This window comes from Struthio camelus, chromosome 19, assembly GCF_040807025.1.
Source record: "Struthio camelus isolate bStrCam1 chromosome 19, bStrCam1.hap1, whole genome shotgun sequence".
Lineage (NCBI taxonomy): Eukaryota > Metazoa > Chordata > Aves > Struthioniformes > Struthionidae > Struthio > Struthio camelus.
In genome coordinates, this window is record NC_090960.1 from 1,229,562 (window position 1) to 1,253,486 (window position 23,925).

General features: G+C 43.0%; 1 protein-coding gene across 4 annotated transcripts in view; it reads left to right on the top strand.

The window, feature by feature from the left end:
• The window catches only part of RPTOR (regulatory associated protein of MTOR complex 1), a 175,905-nt gene that overhangs the window by 64,853 nt on the left and 87,127 nt on the right, over positions 1-23,925 (top strand). For all 4 annotated transcript variants that reach the window (XM_068913312.1, XM_068913311.1, XM_009682674.2 and 1 more), the window contains exon 7: positions 14,571-14,630. In XM_068913312.1, the coding sequence (XP_068769413.1) occupies positions 14,571-14,630 (60 nt within the window). The remainder of the gene's footprint in view (positions 1-14,570; positions 14,631-23,925) is intronic.

The following is a 23,925-nucleotide window of genomic DNA, read 5'->3' on the forward strand; positions in this document are numbered from 1 at the left end:
AGGCACATTGCTGCTAGGAATGAATCCACAGAACTCATTTCACTTGATCTACTCAAGGTTATTTGCAGTCCAGAATGAAAAAATGCGGGTCATTTGTTAGACTAGGTGAAAGTAAGCAGAAGGATATAGATGTTGCAATTGAGTCACCACAGCTTACAGAGTTATTACTTGTCACTTGGAGATGTTTGCAGAAACTTATGATTCTTACATTCTGTCTGACTGACTTCTATAAGGGAAAAAACGAAGTGAGTTGATTTGACCAGGTTCTGGGTTTAGATACCTAGCGGCTTTAGACTGACACCTTTTTGCTCATGTCAGGGACAGCACAAGGCCTGTCTAATTTGTTGTCCTGTTTTTGGTCTTCTGGGCTCACAGGGTATTTTCTCACAGAAGAGTGTTGCAGCTTATAAACACAGGTAGAAGTCTTTGGTAATTTTGAGAAGCGGAGCAAAGATCTTCTTCAGTGACATTAGGAATATTTTGAGGGAAGGTGGTTCTTGGAGAGCTAATGAGAAAGTGATTTTCCAACACAAGTGTCAAAGACCAGGAGTCTGGACTGATGGATTTTTTTTTCGCTTTTTTAAAAATCTGATTGCTATATTAACCATACATCAAAACTCACAAGTGAACGCTTGCAGATAAGAAATGTGGTGGAGGCTGCTGATTAGACGGAAACATTTAGTCTAGTCTAATCCTGCGAGACCAGCATGTTTCCCTTCCAGGGCAGGTGAAGTTGCCCCTGTAGCTGTGACTGCTGCTCATTGGCAAAGTGGCTGCCTGGACCGGGAGCTTTGCTCGTTTGCTCTTCCAGGTGTCGCGGTCTGGGCACCAGGCTCGTTCAGAGCACTGCTGCTTGACAATTCTCAAGTTGCCTGCATAAATTCTTCTCTTTAAAAGTTAAAGAAGTTATGCTGTAAAATTCCTTTAAGGAAACTTTGAGAAAGATTGTGTTTTGTAACCAGGAAAACATAGTTCCAGGGCACTACTTTCATCATATGGCTGCTATCAGATCACTGCTATCCAAACTGCTTGACGTGAAGGAAGTTGAGATTTATGCTACTTCTGTTTGTGGAATGAGGCTTCAAAATTTAACAAAACAATCCACCTGTCTGGTTCAAGGCTAGCAACAGATGACATAGAAAGTAACTTGGTAAATACAAATGACTGTAGCTTTTAATATGTGTATTTTTGGTTGAATGGAGTCCAATACCAATAAGTAAAACAATGCAAAGTGCCAAACCTCCAAGAACTGGAGGTTTGAGTTTAAGTTCTAGGGAGAATGTTTTCCGCAGAACTCTTCCTCGGACTTCGGAGAGAGAAAGAGTGAAACAATGGCTTTCAGGATGGATACGCTGAGGCTTCCAGTTAATCTGAAAAGCTGATTATTGTGCAGGTGTTTTAAACCAATACCATGAGGATACTGTGATATCACTTAACTTCTATTGTTTTAGTAATTCATAAAATCTTTGTGAGAATCCATAGTATGGGCTTTGAATCCTGTTGAGATTAACACATGCTGGTGGACCTGGCCTGTAGCAAACTGAAGCTTCATAAGTAAAATGAAAGCTGTTTGCATTGGGATTTCAGTTTTATCTTTCCCTTGTAATTATCAGAAATATGTTTCAGTGTTTGCACCATAATTAAAGGGAAAACACTAAGGCTCTGTAAGAGTTTGGTACTGGAACCTTACAAGAAGGAAGTCCTCCCCAAACACACAAACTGCTTACGCAGCAGTGTTTAATGTGCAGTTCATATATACTGAGAAAGTGTTTTTTGGATAAGTTATCTATTTTGGGATTTTCTGTTACTTCATCTCCCTGGGAACATTGCTGGGTGGGTGGGTGGGGGGGGTGATCAGGGCTGATTCTTGAGCAGTTACACCTGGCACAAGCATGAATTACGCTCGGGTTTCTGCCTGTGTTTGACAGGAAATGTGTTTGTAAAAATTCTGCTCAGGGGAAGCATTTAAAACTATTAACCTCAGCTATTCTTGGTGTTAATGCTGGTGGATGCCATGCTAGCTCCTAGATAGTAATGCATTTCCTTTTGCATCTAATCTGCTGATTATAGGTATTGCTTACTGCACACACACATGATTTTCTCCTCCATTCCATGATGAAGAATATGCTCCCTTTATTCTCCCAGTTCATTGGCACTGCTAGGTTGCATGTGTGTCCATGCAAGTCCTGTAAATAGTTAAGTGCTTGCTTGTGGATCGTTGTTACTCACTGCTGTTAAACATACATGCAAAGCCAGATTGCCCTCCTGCATTTCAGTAGTTTAATGCAAACTGTGTGTTGGTTTCCAAAAGCAAACAGTTATCTAAAAAAAACTGATGTAAGTGTTTGTCATTGAAACTGCTCTCTTACTTCGGTCTGGCCCTTTTATTATAGCTGATCCAGAAGCCCTACCGAATTGCTTTTGAAATATAACATTTCTGCAATTCTAGAGTGACAGGCTAATGAAGTTTCACATGCAGTATTTTTGGGCAAATAAAAGCTTGTTGGATAAACTCCTGTACATCCTATTTTGTGCTCTGTATTTTAGCTGGACAATTGATGGACAACATTGGGTCTTTGCTTATCAAATGGAGTTGCAGCTGCATCCACTTTAGTGTAATTTCAGGGAAAGAAAATTGATGCTGATAAGAGAAACGCAGGTCAGTTGTGTCATTCTGAATGTAGCGCATGAAACCCTTAGTGACACAGTATGACAATTCCAGGAATCCAGTGAATGAATTCTGGTTAACTTTATAGAATTCCTGTGTTTTATTGATTATTTTCATGTACAGTGACTGTGGAAGCTGACAAATCCCTAATATATATTGCAGTTCTGTAAGGGATGAGCTGAAGTTAAGCCACACAGACTGTTAACCCTGATTGATATGCACTGATCAGGAAGTAGACCCAGCTATCGCAGAAGCAGGCAGAAATTAGTATATGACTGGAGTAGTTTTACACAGATCTGTATCTCCCTTAAACTCTGTAAAGTAAAAGGCAGCTATATTGGAACTTGTGATCAGTGCTGCAACATATGCTTTTATTGTCATCAGCCCCTGAAGAGATGGACAAGCTGCAAGTATGTATTCGGTTTTACACATCAAGGAGAAAGCTGTGCTTGTCTAAATTGCCTTGAGGACCTAAGGTTTTGAACCGTGAAGTCCTACCCATAAAAAGGTGATAGGGCTTTTGAAGAGGGCTGAAGAACCCCCAAACCAAAGCAAACAAAGCTTTGGAGCCTCTCAGACTCGTGACTTTTAAATATGCAACTTCTGTATATTGGAACACAAATATAGCAAGCTGGCGATCCATACTGTGTTGAGAGGCTCACTGAGGAACGAATTCTGATTCCTCAAGTCAGTAAGGGGTGGATAATCATGTATTTGGAAGAGAAAAATGGAAGAAATGAGAAAGTGAAATTTAGGGGTGGTCTTTTGAAGGGAGGCTTTACTCATCCTATAGAAAACTGTTTAGCTGGTTCTGAAAAACTTGCACAGGAATTAAGTTTATTTGCAGATTAGGTCAACTGAGAGCTTTTACGACACTCTAGTTACTAATGTTATTCAGAAAAAATAAGTTCAGGATTAAAAACAACGCTTTCCACTTTTTTGTAAGTAAGTATAGGAAGAAAAAACTACTTTTTGTACCTTAATGTGTTTATGCACTGGGATCCCAAATGATTTCTGTGACTTGTCAAGGGCTATAAACTACAAATCAGCTGCAATGTCCTTTTTCTCTTTGCATAGCTTCCTATAGTACCTCTGGGCATTCAAATAACTGTGCATTTTTTTATAAGTTCATATGTGAAGTCTGTGCTAGGAGTTGCGTGTGGTTTGTAGAAAGGCTGTGCAGGATACAATGCATTTGAAAACAGACTTATGCTTTCTCCCTACCAAACCTGCTGACAAGCTGGAAAAAAATTGTATTTTTAATTCTCAGCTGCAGACTGGGCTTGTTCTGAAGTCAGAGTAGTGATTTGGTATGTCAAGACAGACTGTTTCCCCAGAGACTAGTCTCTCCCTTTGTACAGGAGAGATGCTGGGAACAACAGAAAGCAGCATATTCTGTTCAGTCTCTTCTCCCTAATAATAGATCAGCTTACAGTGTTATCTACGGGAGCTGCTGCCCTGAAGTGCGTTGCATATGATATGTAGGAATCGCTTCACCCACCACTACAGTACAACTGCCCTTTGTGGTCGTTAGTAATTTGCAACAGCAAAGCCCACCAGTTTAAGAGGAAGTAGGACAACACTAGCTGATCAAAACTGCAAGCGTTATTTAGGGAGATGGAGAATATCCTCCAGGAAAGCTAGCAGCCGTAGAAGTGTCACAGGCCCTTTAAGGACCTGAAGGAGAAAAGGCTTGGTTTTATAGTCCCAGAAATTTGATGAATCTGGCATCTCTGCTGCTGCTGCCAGTTTGTCAGAATGCATAAGTATAGACAGAGCAAGACCTTTTTTCTCTCTCTTTTTTTTTTTTTTCCTCCTGTCTTGCCCTTTTATTTCTGGCACACTGTAATAGAATTTAGATACCCTTTGACAGCGCGCAGTGTATGAGAAGTTAGCAGTAATCTGTAGTGAGTATGAAAATTGGAGTCAACAAACTGCAATACTTAAAACTAGTCTCTGCATTTTTCATTTCAACCAGCGGTTGCTGGATCATATCTTTTTCTGAGTCTTGACTGAAAAAATTAAAATGCACTATGCAGGACTGTGAGGGCCTTCTGGAGGCTTAAATGATTGGGTTGTTTTTAAATATGGATCTAATAGTGGGTGCGTGGGGATAACAGGAACTGGAGATTGAGGCTTAGGGAGCAGTAAACATAAGGCCTCCATCCATTAATTAGTATATGAAGAGTGCTTTTGCCTGCTCAAGCTAATTTGTGCAGTTCATCAGAATTGAAAAATATTTGTGAAATTATATTTTATTTAAAAAGATCTAAATCAGACCTCATCAGAAACTCGAACACTGTTTATTTTCTGTTAGCTTTCCTTTGATTCTGCAATTTTAACTTTAACTGGCCTCATTTCAGGGTGATGGGATATCTAGCAAGGGAAAGATGTGATATTGCACAAAGCAGGGTTTGATACAGAGCTGTCTTATGGCCTTCCTGGCTGTGATCCAGCACTGTCCCAAGACAGCGAATAAAGCAATTGCAGAGGAAGCCAATTTGCAAGACTTCCTGGTAGGATTTGGCAGTGTGGATCTGTTTACTATACACTATAGACAGTTCCATAGTATGTAGCATAATAGGGTGAAGAAGAAGAGGCAGGGAGTGTTTTGCGAACTCTGATTGTCATTATTCGTGTGTCATTATTCAGTGTGATGTCCACCTATAAAATTATGTATCCTTTAGATTATAGAGTATTAGCAAAAGACATAGCAGATATAAACCAAATTCAGCTCAAAAGTTTATAAATGTTCCTTAAAAAATAGATTCAAATTCTATCTTGAGGATCAGGGGATTTGAAATATGCTCTTGTGATTTGTGCTTAGAATCTCTTGTAGAAATTCCTTTCTTGCATACTACAGCTGCTTTTCTCTTTTTAGGACATTGGTTTTTGAGAAAATGTTTTGTTAAAATTTCCTATATTACAGCAGAGCTCTATGAAGTGGATAATCTATTTTTCTCCCAAGTAATCTTCTGGTAGTTGACCCGTCTTCAAGAGCTCTGTTTCATGTAACACATTGACTGCATGCTGCAGGGTTTCACTGCGTGGTCTATTGATTGGCTCTGCCTTCCAGGCCTCTTTCTTTTCCTTTTTACCTTTCTGCTGGCTTTGGAGTAGACTGTGTTCATATAGTAATCGAAAAGATTATGTTTATTTCCTTTTTGTTGTATGCCCTCTTTTACAAGCCTAAGACAGTTACCTGGAAGGAATTAAATAATTTTATTAGAGAACCATTGGAAAGGCTTTTCTTCCTTTAAGAACATCTATTTTGCACCTGTTTTACGAGTAAAAGAGGAGGGCAAACGCCATGGCATTTGAACTGATACGTTATTTCAAAAATATTAAGGAAAGACATTAAAATATTTAGGTTTACATTGATAATCTGGTTTGCCTTTGCACATATAATGTGGAATAGGTCTTAAAATAATTGTTCTCTTCAGCATGTTACATTATTGCATATGTTAAATTCTTATTTAATTTTTATAACACATACTATAGTTTTTATATCATTAGGCTGTAGTTGAGATTGAGCACTTGTAAACTTGGGAAAGCAGCCTCATCGGGCCACTACCATCTCAGTCCTATTGCCAGTGAAACATTTGGTTGGCAAGGAAGAAGCGTTTTGCCTCCTCCTGCACCGTGGGTTTTTAATGTGCCCTTTTTCACAAAGGAGCCATCCACTTACATGCACCCTTTGGGAAGGAGTCAGAGATCTGTCTACGCTTCTGTCACTTTGAGAAATCATGACTTCATCTTTGCTAAGAGTAGGGTCAGGGAATACTGCTAGTTGCACTGCAGGATAGGGAAGACTTTGAAAACCAAACAGTAGTAAATGTTTAAAATTCCTCTTCGTAATTAGAGAAAGAGGGTCAGTGTGGCATCAAGCTTTACAACAGGACTAAGAGCAGAAAGACCATGGGCGCTTGCCCATGATCATATGTTCAGAGCGTTCTGGGGCCTGTCACTGTTTTAGAGGACAAAAGCACTTGGTTCTTTCTATGTGATCTGGCCTTCCTTCATCACCTCAGGGCTTTTGGAGTTCTGGCATTAAATGTATTCAAAAGCGTTCTTTAACGGATGCATATCCTCACTGCGACTTTGTTGCGTGAGTGAGTGAGTAGGCTGGTGTAGTTTTTGTAGATGTTTTCTCATTTGTCTGTTTGAATTTGGCTGTCGTGATGTTATGCAGGATAATTTGAGAGAAGTGCAGGAGCAGAATGCACAGAAAAGCTCAAGAATGTTATTTCCCCTTCTGTTTTAAGGTTCAAATTAATCTCAAAAGTAGGCAAAACAGAATGACTTATAAAACTGAAGACTAAAATCAACGATTCTGTGCATTGACATTCAGTACAGTTAGTACAGTATTTTGAACAAATGTTCGGCTGAACATTGTAAACTGCAGCATTGGGCCACTGGTTGGAGAATCTTGAATGAAACTCAGTGCTAAATAGACATATGGGAAACACATTAATTTATCTTGATCCTAATGAAATAGAATAAACAAAGTGCCAGAGGGGAATTTCTACATGATTTCGGTGTTAATAAATGATGGCATTATTAGTAACCCAAGTAATGAAAACACAACTTATCTTCAGCTTTTTTTTTTTTTTTTTAAGTGATTTAAAATGCATCGATCCTCTAGTAGGGTTTAGTAGTTTTTCAGGATTGCTACAGACGTTTTCACCTTTGTGTGAATGAGATCCTCTTTTACACTCTTTCTGAACCTTTTCTGTCTGTGGAGTACAATTTAATTTAGAAAGAGTTCATCAAAGACAACTAAACCCAAAGATCTAAATGGAGTTCTGGCAGAGGAAGTTCTTAAGGAGCTTGTTGCCACGTACTGGGAAAGTCACTCTACAGACTGCGGGAAATGTCACTCTATACGTAAAATCTTCTTACAGTAATTCCTTAAGTATCTGTTGTTGGCCCTATTAGAAATGGGGTAGTTGGACCTTTGATCTGACTTAGTATTTCAGTTCATATTCTCATGTGTGCTCCAAAATAAAACCCTTTTCCATTTTGGTGCTGTTCTTGAGGTGGAGCCTCTTCAGCCAAGAGGCTCCCCACCCGTGTCCTGCTATGGGCTGCTGAATTCCTTGGCCTTGCACACCCTTCCTCTTGGGTTTACTCCATCCGTCTAAGTGCAGGGGATGAAGAGGTTTGATGGATGCCGGCCCTGGGATTCCCTTCCCGCTCCCTACATGCGTCCCGGCTTCAGTTTTGGAAAGCGGCAGAGCGCAGCTGTCGGCGTGGCTGAGCTCAGTTTCCGCAGAAGCACCCCTGGTGTCTTTTGCTTTCTGTCCGACTCTACTTTTTGAAGAAACAATTGTCGTCTTAAAGTCCTTGCGCTCCGTTCGTTTGCCCGAGGAGGGGGGAAGGCAGTAGAGAGAGTCCCTTAACTTCCCGGCAGTACTGCCGGTCGGTCGGTGCAGGAGGAGGCGCTGGGTGTTTCCTGCAGTACCGCGCTGCACTGCCTTCTCAGCAGCAGTTGTAAAATAGACACAAGCTCTTATTTCTGTCTCTTTTTTTCTTTTTAAAGAGGCAGCAGTGAAAGAAACAAAATCTGCTAGGATTTGAAAGAGCAATTCCCAAAGTATGAAAAGAGCGCTTGGACAAATTCAGTCGTTGCAGTCCTTGACAGCACTGAGCGAGCACCTGGCCTCGGCTTCCGCACCCGGGAGGAGGAGCGGGAACAGCCAGGAGTGGTTGATCTCTCCCGAGGTACAGAGGATTTGTGGAAAAGCTGCAGTGCAGGCCACCAGCCTGCAGGACACAACTGCAGCAAGTCTCTTCAGAGAGTCAGTTATGGGAGCTCCACCTGTGCCGTCAGCAATGCAGCAAAAAGAAAGAAAATAGGTTGAAAAGGAGGAGGGGAGGGTTTAAAAAAAAAAAAAAAGTGGGGGCCCGCTTCCTTTGAGTGTTTTTTAGAGGCAGTCTTGAAACAACGGGGTATATGTAAAACCTACTGACTTTTCTGCATTATGCAAAGTTGTTAGTAGCTGATTATAAAAATGTCCGAAACAGTGCCTGCATCAAAGCAGCCTTCACCTCTCCCTGCCAGCTTCTCCCTGGAGCTGGTTCTGCTCTTGACATTATTTTTTTTTCCTGTATTTAAAAAAAAAAAAAAAGTTAAATGTCAATAAACACTAATTTTCCCCTAAGATTACATAAAATTGCTTCTCTCTCTCTCTCTCTCTCTCTCTCTCTCTCTTATACCTGTTCAATTCTGTGAACAAAGGAGAGGCTATTTTGTATGGAAGGGATGGAAAATAGTGTTTGTCAGAGGCCTGTGGAAGTTTCCTGGTATCTGTAAGTCAGCCTTCAAGGCAGACAAAAACTGCAGAAGCCGTGTGTATAAGTACTTGTGTGGGCAGCCCTCGTTCCCCTTCGTTGTGTGGGAAAAGCTTATTTTCAAAGATAGATCTTGTTGTAAGCAATTACGCTGAGGAGAGCTGTCTGCGCATCTTCGCAGACCGAACCGGAAGGTATCTGGAGGCAGCGCTTACGGTTAGGTTTCCTTGCCTCTTCCCAGCTCCCGGCTGATGAGCGCGGTGGCAAAACGTGCTGAAATTTTCCAGTAGTTTCTGAAAAGCAGGGCTTGGAATGATCCTGGCTTTAGCTATGTCAAACAGATTATCCCCACGTTCTGGAGCAAGGACCTGGCATTTCACATGCGTTTCCGTACTCTCGGGGATTTACTGCTTTTTCCTCCTGCTAAAATTCCCCGAATTTGACAAAGTCATCAACACTTGAAAAAAATCTTTAGTACGTGTTCAGGAGAGGCTCCTCGGTGTCGGTCGCCTCTGCAGAGCGTGAGCTGGGTGTGTTTCAGGCGGGCGCTCCGAGGCCGGCCGGCGGGACTCCTCCGCGGTCGCTGCTCTGGTTGCCCTGGCTTTGGGCGCCGCAGGTGGGAACGGGACGATGCTCCTCCCGCGCGCTCAACTTCAGCGTCCAGCAAGTGGGAAGGAGGCGTAGAGGGGGGCAGTGCAAAGGTGATGGGCAGAGGGCGAGGGCAAAGATAAAAAAAAAAAAAAAAAGGATTAAGAGGAGTTTTGGTGGGGATTTTAAAGGTTGAACAAGAATGAGTAGTCTCAGGACAAAATGCATAGTGTTTTGGGTTAGGGAGGAGGTCTTTGATTTAGGGAGTGTAGTGGAAAATCTGGAAGATGGAACTGCGTAGTCGAGAAGACTTGTATAGAGGCTGGACGACAGGATAGGAATGGGAAACGAGAAAGCTGCAAGGGGCATTATGAAAGGGGCAAGGTTTGGAGGGAACCAGACTCGTGACCGGTAGCGCACGTATTCCCTCCCAGAACCAGGAACGGAGTCAGAGCAGGACTAAAAGACAAATGTTTCCTAAGTAGAAGGACTTCTTGGGTGGGTTGGTTGGTTTGTTTTTGGGTTGGGGGGGGTAGCCTTATGCTGCAGTTGTTCTGAAGTGTGTTTAAGGCATGAAAAAGACTATATATAGGACTGAGAAAATGGATGCTTATAAGTAAGGATGTTCAAGATAACACTGATTGGGACTGGGCTGGATGGTTCTGTGTTGTGGTCGTGATGCACAAGAGCTGAGTTTAGGTTTCTGTGGCCTGATCTTCAAAGGTTACTTAGTCTCTCTGGGCCTCAGTTCCCCCATGTTTGGTGACTGCAACTTTGCTGTCTGAAAGTTATTGTCAGTTTATATCCATAAGTGCTTTCGAGATGCTCAGATACTGTGCTGACTGGGTGGATGATTGTCAGTCTCTAGAAGGAATAATGCGGTAACATGCAGTCCCTCTTGTTATTGAGATTTTATTATGGGGAGAAATTTAATGGAATTGAAAGGGAAGAACAAATGAAATTTTGTATTATTTATATAAAATCTGTGAAATGCAGATGTGGAATTTGTGGATTTTTTGATTGGAGAAAGAGCTCTGATGCTTTTTGACTCTCTTAGCTTTCTCTGGCCACGCTTAAAATTCCTTCCCGCTCTGCAAGAATCAGGATTAGCTGATTTCTTCTTTTACCAGCATTAGAGTTTAGCATTGTGTCATCAGGGAAGGAGAGATTCAAAGCTCTGCGAGATCATGTTTCAGATCCCCGTAGTATGACCTGACTGACTTGAGAAATAATACGTGAGGGCGTTTTGCATCATTTAGCAGAATAAAAAGCGCTTGAGCATTCTGCTTAACTGGGAAGGAGTGCTGCGCTCAGCACGGTTCCCCAGCCCTGTATTTTTAGAGTTGTCTCTTCTGATAAGAAGTGGAAGGCACTTTGCACTACTGTAATGTTTTTTTCCTCTTTGTATGTGGGGATGGCAGGTTATTTTGTTAGCTTTTCATGAATGTGTAGTACAGGATATTGTTGTAATTCAGGGAAATGCATATGATGATTGCTTCTGACTTTCAAGGAGAATTTCCTGGGTGCAGTGATCTAGAAAACTTGCCAGTGTTTAAATGGAAACACTGGCCCTTTAAGATATGAAAGGAGTTACTTTTAATAAAGGTTGCACACAACATAAGTTTGCCTTTATGGGAGAGTGAAAATGAAGCAAAAGTTCTAATTTATATTTATTCAACAGTACTCAAACTGCCATAATTCTACGATTTTGTGCTATTTTGTGAACCAAACGGATTAGCTACAACAGAGCAAGACAGTGGTTGTCTTGGATTAACAGACATAATATACTAATTATTGTTCTTCAGACATTTTAATATTAGTGTGCATTTACATGTAGTGTCCTCTGTCCTCGACAAACTTTTTTCTTAAATAATAATGTTCTTTACATTCCTCTAACAGGTTGCTGGGTCTGGGCGGGCGCTGCAGCCGGCGTCGTCTGAGCGCGCGGCCCGGCGGCTCGTGGCGGCACCGAGCTGTGATGCTGTATCTGCTTTTCATTGCACAAGGAACATAAAGATGCAAATTTTATCACTTAATTGAAATGTGCTCCGGACGCCGGGCTAGTGGCTACCCCTTCTTCCTTTTCCATTCGTACCAGAGCGTTTCTAATGGCTCTGAGCGGCTAGGGTTGTGATCTTGTCTCAGCCAAAAGATCTTTTTTTCCATTAGCCTCCTAATGCTACCTGAAATTCTTGAATCAGATCTTGTTTCATAGGGGATTTTCTGCTGTCTGCGTATGAAGGAATCCTGTTCTGTTGATTAAAATAAACATTCAAAGTATGTTTTCTGTTTTGTTGTTGCTGTTATAATATATTTATTTTGCATTTCTGCTTGAAATTTTGGGGATTTTACTGAATCGATCTTATGTCCCGAATTTAATTAAAGGAGCTAAGCTGAGTTTCAAAATATTCCTACGTTAACTAGGTAAATCCATTTGAGCGATTACGCGTATTTCTACTTTTCTTCTCTACTGCCTGGCATTTACGGGTGCGTTTGCACGCAGCTCTAGCGTATCACGGCTGCTGTTTGTGGGGTGACACCGGCGGTCGTTGGAGACGTCGCGTTCAGCGCCTCGGCCGAGGGAAGGGGGCTGGAGATGGAGGGTGCGCGTTCTCGGCGGTCAGTCGGTGGTTGCAGGAGAGGAAATGCAGAGAGTCCAGTACCGGTTAAATGAGGATTTAGGGAACTAGCCTCTCTCTCCCAAAATTTTCAGGGAAGTCCTGGGCACTTATTCAAAGAAATACTGAAACAGCCCTGGTATATAGAAAAGCCATAAGCGTTTGCTGTTTTAGTCCCATGCTGGTGAATATCAAACAGATCTATGGTGAGGGGCTCTGCTGCAGAAAGGATGCTTTTTTTGCTAATCAGATGCAACCTGGTTTTATTTTGTCGTGCTCAAATTAAATAACTGAAGTCTGAGCTCATTTACATCTTGCAGTACTAGCCGCTCCCTGAGGAAGTGCTAAATGACAGTTGCATCATTTATTTAGAATGGGAAAGCATCTGTTTAAGGTTGACCCTCAAAGGTGTGCTTATTTTACTTTTCTGGAAATTGTAGGAAATGCTAGGCACCGTGACGTTTTTCTTGTTCAGTGTCCCGAATGTCTGCATGCACGGGGGAACTGCAACAAGCTGTAATCAAAAGCCTTATGCTTATGAGAAATCCTTGCAAAAAGGAGGCTAATGTATTTGTTTGCCCTGTGGCAAATGTACTCTGTTGCCAGGCAAGAGCTTGCTCATCAGGTTTTGGTGTCTTGATGCACAGCCCGGAAGCGGCTAGCTGGGCTGTGAGCAGCCGGCGTGAGCTCAGCCTTTTTTCGCGTTTTGTCTTGCAGCTCTGTCCCGTTAGTCTGTGAGCCTGTAAAATATTGCTAAGTAAGTGTGGTTGGGTCAAAAAATAACTTGGAAGAGAGGCTTCCAAAGTGAATACACGATATCGTGTGAAGTGGTGATAGGTGGAATTTGTCTCTATAGAAAACAAAAGTGGAACGGCCCAAAGTTGTGCCGCTGTATCGCGATCCTTTCAGATACGTCATAACATAGCGGCACTGAGCGGTGGAGTTGGAAAGTCTTTTGGCACCTTTAGTCTACAGGGAGGCTCCAGTCTGATCCCAGTAACTTACTTCTGCCTTGCTGAAACCTGCCTGCAGTTTTCGTTTGAGGACAGTATTTCCCTGCGTAGTTATAAAAATCTTATAGTTCTACTTTACAGGTTTTAGCAGACTGTATGGATACTGTAGTGTCTTAAAACTATCTACGAACTTTTTTTAATGATGGAAAGCCCACGCATTGGAAAAGCAGCCTAGAGACCACACAGCTTTTCAGAACCGGTCCCTGTCCTTGGCAGCAAAGACCATCCTGCAAGCAGAGGACACAGCAAAGAAAATAGAGGGTGCTCAAGCCTTCAACAATGGGCTCTGCACATCTTGATCTTTGTTTTAAAAAAAAAAAAAAAAAAAAAAAAGTAATTGTTCCCCCCTTTACCTGGGGAAAATCCTTTGGATGTGGATATCGTGGCTCTAGGGAGACACAAAAGGGAGATGGATGTTGCTGGATCCTGCGTTGGGGGTTACGCCGTGGTAGCAGACTGCTTTCACGGGCTTGCCCTCCATCCGTAGGGCTTTCCATGCTGGCGGCAAGTGAAGCGTAGGGGTTAAATATGAACTTACGTCTTGCTGACAGGCACATTCTTCACTAAACAAGAGAGAGTGGATTACTGAAATGCAGGGAAAATGGACTGGGAATATAGTGATGAGGAACTCATTTCTTAACTTGAATTGGCTGCTTTTTCATCCCAGTGCTGCTGTTTCCCAGTGCAGCTCCTGGGGCCACGAAGCATATCCCCAAGAGTTTTGGAGGAGGGAGATAAGCCCGAGGAAACTGGGCCAGCAGTTCTGTTCTCCCTCCGTGGTTGCTGGCGATTAACTACTCTTGGGATTTTCTAGGTACCACAAGTAGTAGTTCTAAGAGGACTTTGCATTTTCCAGTATTGGCATTTCTGAAGTAGTGGTATCCGTAATGCTGAGAAAATGGAGTCAGCATTTTTTTTTTCATTAAATAACTAAGGGGTTTGAATTTGACACATCACTCTTTCTTTTTCTCACTTCCCTTGCCTGCAGTGCCAAATCTCTTCAGGGAAACCCAGCCAACGCTAATCATTATTCCAGCAACATACAGCGGTTCAGCTTTCGTGGCTCCTCGCTCCTCCCGAGAGACTGTGCCAGAGGACAGTGAACCTTTTTTATTTTTTTCCTTCCCCTTTCTGTGTTGGAAAACTTGTCACTGTGACAGCTACAATACCACAATTTTGACACCCGATGATGGAAATCACTGCATAATCATGAATGTGACAAATATTGAAGGCATTATTTGATTCTTATTATGCTGTGGCAAGGTTTTTTATCCAGACACTATTTTATAAGCAGAAACACTGTAATAAAGAAACCTTCTTCCATATTCACAAAGCCGTGTCATTAAATATTTAATTAGGATGACTTATTTTTTATTCTCTTCTCCACAGGTTTTGTATGCAGAAGAGTGTCAGACTGGTGCCAGGAGTCACGCTGGATTTAATAGAGAAGTAAGCCAAATTTTATGTGTTTTTTTTTTCTGTTGCTCTCCATTTCCTGGTTATGTCCAGTATTTCTCTTGTTTGTCTGAGAGAATATTTTGTTGGTGCGCTTTTCCCAGAGCCTCTAACTATAGTGTTTGTCAACATATGGTAAGAAAATAAATGACAGAATAAGCAGTGACTGTAAGAGAGAGAACTGGCTCAGCGCGTGGTGCCGCGGCCCTGGGTAACGGCGGGTGCTGCTGCGCTAGGGCTTTGCTCAGCTCAGCTCAGCTGAGTTAAGTCACGTAGGTCTCCGCTTCTCGTACGGTCGTTCTGAGCCAGCCAGAGAGCTGGTGCCTGCGGACGGGGTGGTGGCCGTGTTCCTGGCATCCGGCGCTGTTAAGCTACAAACGTGGCTTGGATGTGGGTTTGGACCACGGGAGAGTCGCCGGAGGGGATGCGCCCGCAGCCGTGCCTGCTGGCTGTCCTGGGCGAACAGACTGGTTTGTGTGAAATCTGGAGGTGCGGGTCTCCGCTTGAAGCTGGACGCAGACGAGAACGTGAGACCGGCTGAAGCGCGGTGTGCCTGGGCACGTCGGCAGAGCTCGGCGGGGACGCCGGCCTGGGCTGGCACCGCGTGTGCGACACTGGGGCTCAGCAAGGAAACCTTTCACAGTGCGCGTCTGAGTGTCTCCATTGCGCTCTCCTCTATGAGCCGTGCACCCCGAGTCAACCAAAATAACAAACAGAAAAACACTTAACAAAAATATTGGTTGTTTTCACTTCACTCCTACTCTGTTGTACTAGTCTCTCTCTGTGACAGTGGTGTTGTTTTTCAGACTTAATACTGTTGATACATGTTATAATCCTTTTATCCAAACAATATTTGGCCATAATTATTGGTTCTTAGGCAGCTGAGGCAAGCTGATAAGCGACGACAACTGTTCTTATGAATCTTCTTCAGTTTATACAAACAAGCTAGGCTGTTGCAAAAATAATCAAATAATTGTCCGTTGTAGTCTTTTCTGTCATCCTTAAAGACAGGCGCAGCAGTTGTTTGCAACCATGAGATCTGTGCCCCTCACTGGTTATTTTTGAATGTCCTCTTCTGGGGTCATTGATATACACACACAGACCATCTCGGCCTGCTTAATTCATTTTCTGAAAAGTTTTGACTCTAGAATCAGTGTTTCCAAGATTAATTAGAACAGGCCGTAGGTCCATGCTTTTGACATGTGGATGTCCAGAGTCCAATTATCATCTTTTGTCTGAGATGAAAGCTGTAGAATTGAAGGACATCCTGTAAAGGGTTAGGAGAGCTGGGATCTGGATAATAAGCATGTATTTATAATAGAATTATTTTCTGGTCCTTTCTTGGTTTTCTCACAAGCTTCTACACGGTGTAGTGAAGTGCAGCGATCATTCATTGTTCATGCTGCCAGCAGCAAATTATCTGTTGCAGCGGAGGCAATGAGGGTAAAATTGCATCAACTAAAATCTTTTGTTCAGTTGCTTTAGTAAATCATTCCGTGCTGAGTAACTTGCCGGTTTTACCCTGAGATGAAGTTAATGATACTTCTAAATGCCCTTAACTCTTCCATTATATGCATTTTAGAATATCAGGCTCATCAGTAGCTTTTACATATTTAGTCATGCTGATTTTACGTGTGAATATTTGGTTATCCCATCTCATCTAAGATGGGGGGGCTAAGCTAAGATTCTCGTAAAAGTTCAGTTCAGAGGCACTAATCTTATCGAAAGAAAAATCATTTTTCAGTTTTTGATTGAAAGAACAGAGAAATAGAGAAGGTTTCACCTCACTGCATGTGGGGGGAAAAAGTGCCGGAAGAAAAATCCAAAGAAATTTATACAAATAGCTAGAAAATTAATTCATTTCTTTCTTCAGAACTGTTTTTCATTCTAAATGTTTCTCATGTCTTGAAGGCTGTGTTGCGTTTTCAGATTTTGTTTCGATTGTCACCATTTAATTCATCTAGGGTTTCTTCCTTGGTTGCTGTGTGCTTCAGAGGTGTTTCATGCAGCTTCTGTAGTTGTACAGTCCGTGGAGGGCATAAGTTTATACAGCTTGCCACTTTCTTTTAAGTTACACGATACAAATGATCAAACTAAAAAATGAGCCATGTTTACATCTTCTGTAGTGCATTAGTTGTTAAGCAGCAAATGGCGGCTTCTTGTAACGCCGGAGTAGCTGGGTGCCGTGTTGACATCTTCTTATGAATCTGTTTTGTTCTCTGGTTGTTGTGGGGAAAAACAGAAAGACAGAACCTGCCTGGCCCACCGAAGCTCTCGGAAGTGTTAAAACTATTTTCAGTGATGGCGTGTCAGTCCAGGAAAAGGTCCATCACCAGATATTGTCAGTACCATGTGTGAAAGGGCAGTGGATTTTGTTTTGCTTTGCTTTTTTTTTTTTTTTTTTTTTTCCTTTAAGGAGATGAGGAACAGAGAGGAAATCTACACGAGGACTAAACTTGCTTTGCCTAGGTACTCAAAGGTCTGCTCATGGCTTGTTTGGATAGTCCTGAAGTTAACAACTATTTAGTGATAGAAGGGTGTGTAGTTTTCTGATTGTTTAAATTTGGAAGTTTAAACTGAGACCAGCTCAGGCCACTTGACAAAGGTGTTCTAGAGCAATGGCTATATAACATTAATTGCAATTAACACCTCCCTGCAAGAATGTGTCCGATTCCTCAGATGCATAGGGCTCGTTCCTCTTGTTAGAGTGAGGGAGCGATCGTTGCGTGTTGAATGGCCTAGAGGCCTCCCGTGTTAGAGTGAGCGTTAGCAGGTAATTCTGAAAGGAAATATTTGAAATATGCAAGATCTAAACTTTTGCTTTTTGGCTTTCAAGGGAAGTGTTGTGCAGTCGTGTTTCTGCACAGGTGGGAACCCAGAGGGTTGGACTCTAAAGAAGTCGGACAGAAAAACTGTGCAGCGATCAAAATGGGAAGCCCCTGCCTGGCCCCTCGGTCCTTTGCCCTGGCCACAAAACCGTGCGCTCTGTGTTCCCAGGAGTCCGGGAGTTTGTCTGATGTGACAGGAAGAAGCAGAAACAAGTTGGGCAGGGGGTAATCGATAAAGAAGCAAAGCCTGTACAGCAAGGGTAAAGGAGGACCTGAGCCAGGAATCAGCTTTCCTGACCCTCAGACGGGCCGCAGAGGGTCATGCGCTCTTCAAATAACGGTTTACCTGGACAGGATTGCTCAGAACGGGACTGATGGATCAGTACTTGCAATACAGACACCAACCTAAACTAACCTTTTTCTGTGGACAGAAATCAAACCCTTGGAGTTGTCCCCATAGTCTGATTCGCAGCCTTTCCATAGCTAAGCCATGCTGGAGAGAGGCAGCGCTGCCCTGCGCGTTAGGTCCTGTGCTTCACCCGCTCTCCTTGACCCCGTGGTTCTTCCCTAGCAGCCAGCGTGCGACCAAGAGCCCCTTGGCGGCTGGGCCTCTCCTCACCAGCAGACCTTCTCAGTGGCTGGCAGTCACTTCCACAGGCACTTTGGTTTGCAAAAATGTCCTTTTTCCTTCTGTATTCTTGGTTCTTGTTGATAGTTCTACAGCACACACACATTTTTTTAAAGGCTGTCTGCATGGAAATTGTGCCGGAAGAAGGTTCCTGTGGATATAAAATATTTAAACCTCATCATAATCTGCTACATATATCAATTATAGAAAACATATCTTTTATTGCAGTCCCACGATAAGCCTAGAATACTTCCTGGATTGCCTGTGTGTATATTGTGATTTATAATGTAGTTGTCTTTAAAACTGAGGGAAGAGTTTATATTCTAATTAGACTGCAGAGTTTGAGACTAAATTAATCTGTGCCTTCTCTGAAGGGCCCAGATTTCTAATTATCTAGGCTAAACTAACATTCTGATGAATAAACGTGTTGTGTATCGTAATGTGTATTTATATTACAAATCTTTTCAGATGAAGCCAAAAAAATCCCTAGTTTGGAAATAAAGATCTTTGCTGGAACCAGGCAGTAAAATGTAAGGGAAAAAAAGGATGGAAAATCATGCTGTCATGGTACGAGGAATTTAGGAACCTCTGGCTGCCACTTCATAAGCCGAAGTCTTCAGGGGCGTTGACAATGTCAGGCATTCCTCCTGCCACGGTGGTTCTTTTCTGCTCGGTGATAAGTCATCCTGGCACCTGTGCTGGCGCAACTAGTTGTGTGGTTGCCTAGCGAAATGAACTGTGGCTTTGTTCTGCCTTAAAAAAAAAAAAAAAAAAAACTGGAAAAAATCCAGAACGATGGCATAACTTGGTGTAGGGATGGGAAAACAAAGCTGGGTGCCAAGAGCCAGGGATGTACAAGAGTGCTTTAATTCATATTGCTGCACTAGGCTCTGTCTCAGGAAGCCACGCTCTCAATGACTGAGATGGTGTATTGCTTTCTTGGGATTTTCTTCCTCCTAGATAGTCTATTTGGTACCTGGCAGAGGGAGGAAAATCTCTAAGCAAAAATCCTGGTGACCTGAGAGCTGTTCCTGCTTTTGCGTGACGCCATTTAGAAGTCAGTCTTTTCAAATGACCATAAAAATATGGTACCAAAATTCCCTTTCACAGCTGAAATGGATCCTAGTGCCTCGCTGTCAGGGCTTCGTTTCAGAGGACCTTCTCTGAACGTCAGCCCTGAGTCACGTAGGCAGGAGCAGCGTGGGCGAAATCCGCCTTGCTGCAGCGCCTGCTGGTGCTGTGCCGAGTAGAGAGCCCATCTCCAGGCTGTCAGTCACCGGCACAAAATCCATTTATAAAACCCACTAAAAATAACAAATTTGAGACGAAAATTACTTTTGTTTCCCTCTTAGCTATTGTGGAATGTCACCGACTGGAAATTATTAATTTTTTAGTGTCAATTGATTATTGATGAGTAATGATTCAGTAGGAGCCGATTTAGAGACGGCGTAGATGAAATCCCAAGATATCACACAACAGAAATGAAGTAATTGGAGAAAATGTAGCAATTACGCAGTAATATGGCAAGTATCTTCAATGCAGGCCCTCAGAACCTGAACTAATTGGTTACTTTTAAAACAGTAAATTGGAAGAAAGACCAACTAGAGCAGCTGGTTAGTATAATAACTTTTCCTCCAAGTGATCCCTGTCAAAATTATGTGCTAACCAGGTGCAATTATCAGCTTTTCCTTTTAGTAAACTTTCATGTGCCGAAGTACTGCCTATTATGACTGGGGGGGACGTCCCTGATAGCAGCCAGGAGCGGGCTGGCGCGGCACGAGCAGCGGCCCAGGCGGCAGGTTCGCGTTGGGCGAGGGGAGGACTGCGCGGAGAGCGCTCGCCGGCTCCGGCTTGCCGGAGGGAGGCTTTTATCGCCCTCCCCTGAGAAGGGTAACGTGCGCAGCAAGCCTTTGCTCGCATCACCCGGAACAGAGTGAGTCTGTTGCGTGTGGAAAGTCGCTGGAAATTACATATTGTTTGAAAAAGTCAGAAGGACCAAAACTGTCCAGATAGGGTAACAACCCTACTGACTTTACTTTTGTTTGAATAAACAAAATTGCTGTTATGGCTGTGTTAGCAAATCAGTCCAAACGCTAAACTGTATTTTAAGTTATATTTTCACCAGGATACAGTATTACCTTCTAAAATACACTGCCTACCTGGTTTGAGGAAACAGTAGTACGGCTGCTTGTATTTAAGCTCGACAGAACGTAACTGGGTGGAGAAAGGCATTTAATTTAAAAAAAAAAGAAAGAAAAAGGAAAAACAAAGAAAAAAAAAATCCGTTTTTTTCAGCTGGACTAGACGACGCATGCTGTGGCCTTCTGGGCAAGCGACCAAGTGCCGCGGAAGGGGAACGCTGGCTCCGGCGTGGGCAGGACCGCGCTCTCCCCGCAGCCGGGCTGTGCCACCATAGCTGCGAAAGTTAAGGTGTCTTTACAGATGATACCTAAGCAACCATGTACTGGTCTAAATTCTGAACTGCTGCAGCCTGACTATTTCTTTATATTTACTATTTTATTTATTGTGGGAAAACTAATTCTTAGTTTGCCGTTGGACCCAGTTTAAGCAGTTTTCAACCAGTTTGTTTTCTTCTAGAAAATTCAGTTGAAGGGATTCAAGTGCATTTCAGAATATAAGTGTTTTAGCAAGTACTATTAGCGGTGGTATAACAGAGATGCTTTGCCACGCTACCTGTCTGTACTACCGGGCTCATTCGTACTTGAGGGAAAATTTCACTTTTGAAGATGTTGATCTGAAAGGTTTCTGTTCAGTAATAAGTCTGGTTTTATTGAAATGGAGTATTTAAGTTTTATCCCCATTGTCACAGGGTACCAGTCTCTGCTGCGTGTAAACTCTGTTGTATAGACAAAGTAAAGATCGTACTCAACAGGCTGGTGTTCATGGCAACACTTCTTTCATGTCTTCGTACAGAAAAACAGCAGGGCTGGCAACTAGTGTACAAAGCCTTATAGCACTCTTGAATAAATAATTTAAAAATTTACAAGTTTTGTCTTTCTCGAGTAGTTTGCCAAGGCTTCAGGAGCCCCGTTGCGGCACGTCTGTATCGTTCACGTTACTTTGTGACGGCGAGGACGTGCGGTGTGTGAGCAAGCTGGCAGCGTGGCTCCTGGCGGTGCAGGAGCTCTCGGTGGCCCGTCCCCCGCGCGGCAGGACGCTCTCCTCCTGCCCTTTGCCACGCTCCGCTCGCTCTCCCTTGTCTCCTGGAACAGTGACAAGTGAAATATGTTAATTTTTTGCCAAAACTAAAATTAGTGTGAATGTTCACAGGTATACATCAATGCCACAGCATCTTTTCTTCTGAAGTCTGTGGATCGTGTCAGATATCTTAATGTTATATGTTTTATATGTCCAAAGTAGAGGTAATGATAGAGTCCATCTGAAGAGAAAACCTGGCATCCTTTGAAGTAAATGTTTCCACTGTAATTAAAGTGATTCATAGGATTTTGCTAAGTTTCTGACAAGGCCATTGACGGTTACACCTTGCACAAGCTCTTTAGGGACCCTGACATTTTGTAGTCCTCACTTTTCACAATAGACCGCAGTGATTTAGGTCTTTGTAAAGGCGTCTGTCAGGAAGTTGATGGAAGAAGCAATTGAGTGGCTGGAGATGTTAAATTGCAGCTAACAGCTGAGACAGCCTGCCCTTTTTTCCTTTTCTTCCCCTCCCTCAAAAATAGTTTTTACAAATGAAGTCTGCTTTGTCCTTACTGTCAAAGGCTCTCTGATGATTGTCAAGGCGTAACGTGAAGGACCTGAGAAGTGACACCAAGATGATAGCAGTACTCCTCACCAGGAAAAATACTTTCTGGAGCTTTGCAACTTTCCATTTATGTGGATGCGTGTCCAGAAATACATTTTTAAAACTTGCTAGTTTATGGTCACAGGACAGGTTTGAAAGAGCACGTTGTACAAGGGAAATGTACTAATTTCTGAAATAATATATTATGTGGAAAATGGCATCGGGTAAACTTGTGTGTGTAGTGGAACTCTAGAAAAAGAACAGAAATGAAGTGACCTCTACTTCTTTAAGAAGGGTGGAAATATTAAAAAAAAAAAAATGGTTACTTTATATTAAATAAATCTTTATAAAAAGATGAAGAAATAAATAGAGATTGCTCTAACTTTTTTTTCTCATGACCTTTTAGGTTTGTTTGTTTTTTAGGGTTTTGTTTTGTTTTTTGTTTTTTAATGTAGTGCTGTGGTACAGCTCCCTCCGAGGTTTAGGGCAGACAGATTGAATTCATCTGATGTGTTTAATTGATAGTTGGCTGATTCGTTATCCCTGTTATCGGAGTACATCTGAATGCCGTCTGAGGGTTTGGAACCGTTCTCCTGCTGCCTTTGGAAGTTTAACTCCCCAAGATGATGGAGATTCACTGCAAGCTGTCCTCCAGCCCGCAGGAGGAGCCTTTGGGTAGTCCCGTTCAGGAGCAGAAAACGTGTTGGTTTTAGTTTCAGCTAGTGAGCGCTAGTGCCGACTGCTGGAGCTCGAGTCGGGTGCCGCGGGCAGCGCGGAGCACCCCGGCGCTGCCCGCGGCCTCCGGCGCTGCCTTCTCCTTCCAGCTCAAGCCCGCGAGCCCGGCAGGCTTTGGGCAGTTATTGAAACGTGCGGCCTTCCCCGCTCGTGCTCTTCCTCGCTCTCTGCCCTCACCAGTAACACTGAATGCGTAGGGTTTCGAAGCGCTGAACAGCATTAATCTTCCCCGTGCTGGGGTGAGGTACAAAACGAGCAAGGACAGGATTTTTTCAGATGATGTTAGTTTCTGGCTGTTTCAGAAACTGTAGTTGTACAGGGGAGCAAGCAAACCTGCATGGGGAATAACGCTGCTCTGCTTATCAGAGGAGCAGGTTGCAGGAGAGAAATCACTTGGTTCGTATAATTTTGTCTTGACGCTTCTAATATTAGAAAACTTGCAATAGAAGGGAAGCTGGGGGAGCGCGTTGGGTTAAATCCTGAGGGTGGTTTCCTGGGTTGGATGCCTGGTTTTGAAATTTACTCCTCGTATCTCTGATGCTTCCTCAGATTAAAAAAAAGCTATGCTGGAGAGTGCCAGATTACGTTTGTGCGTTTGAGAGACCGACCCAGAGCTGAGTCTGTCGGTCTTGGAGTATTTTGTTTTATGAGAAGCAAATTAGCATTAGGAAGCATGTTAGAGAGTAGAGTCAGAAGATGTTTGAGAACAGTTTGCACACTTTTTGTTTACGTACTGTCACCTGTATGTCGATTTTGAGCCGCAGTAGACTTTTGGTTTGGTCTCCTGAATCCTAGAAGACAGATTGCGTGTTGGTCCCGTGGCTTCCGTAGATCCCATGTCTTACTAAGGATTAACAAGTACAGTATAAGAGCTTTATTCAGCTCCTGGATGAAATGAATTTGCGGGGCCTTGTGGTAGGGGAACGTATTGATGAACTGTATTTTCGATCTAGATAAGCAAGATGCTCACATGTGGCAAACGAGACTGTTGCCTTTCCGCCCTGCAGAGGTAAAACGCATCTAGCTAGTGCTGTTACTTGTTTCACCGGTTCGGACTGACAAGTGGGCAGCCAAATTCGGCTTGTGGAAATAGCTTTCAGATTAAAATCTGTGTGCTGCGCTCCACAGAGACGAACCTCTTGGTTTGTTGGCGTCGTTTGGCTACCGTAGAAGAGGTTTGTGACCGCTCACCTCCCTGAGCGCCGGTCTGCGGCTGTTTCTGCTGTATGGAAACTTAAAATAATAAATATTAGGTGCAGAGGGGACTGTTATATTATCTGCTCTGGCCTTCTGCCTGTCTCACGCTGCGGGATTTCACCTAGTTTTCCCTGAATA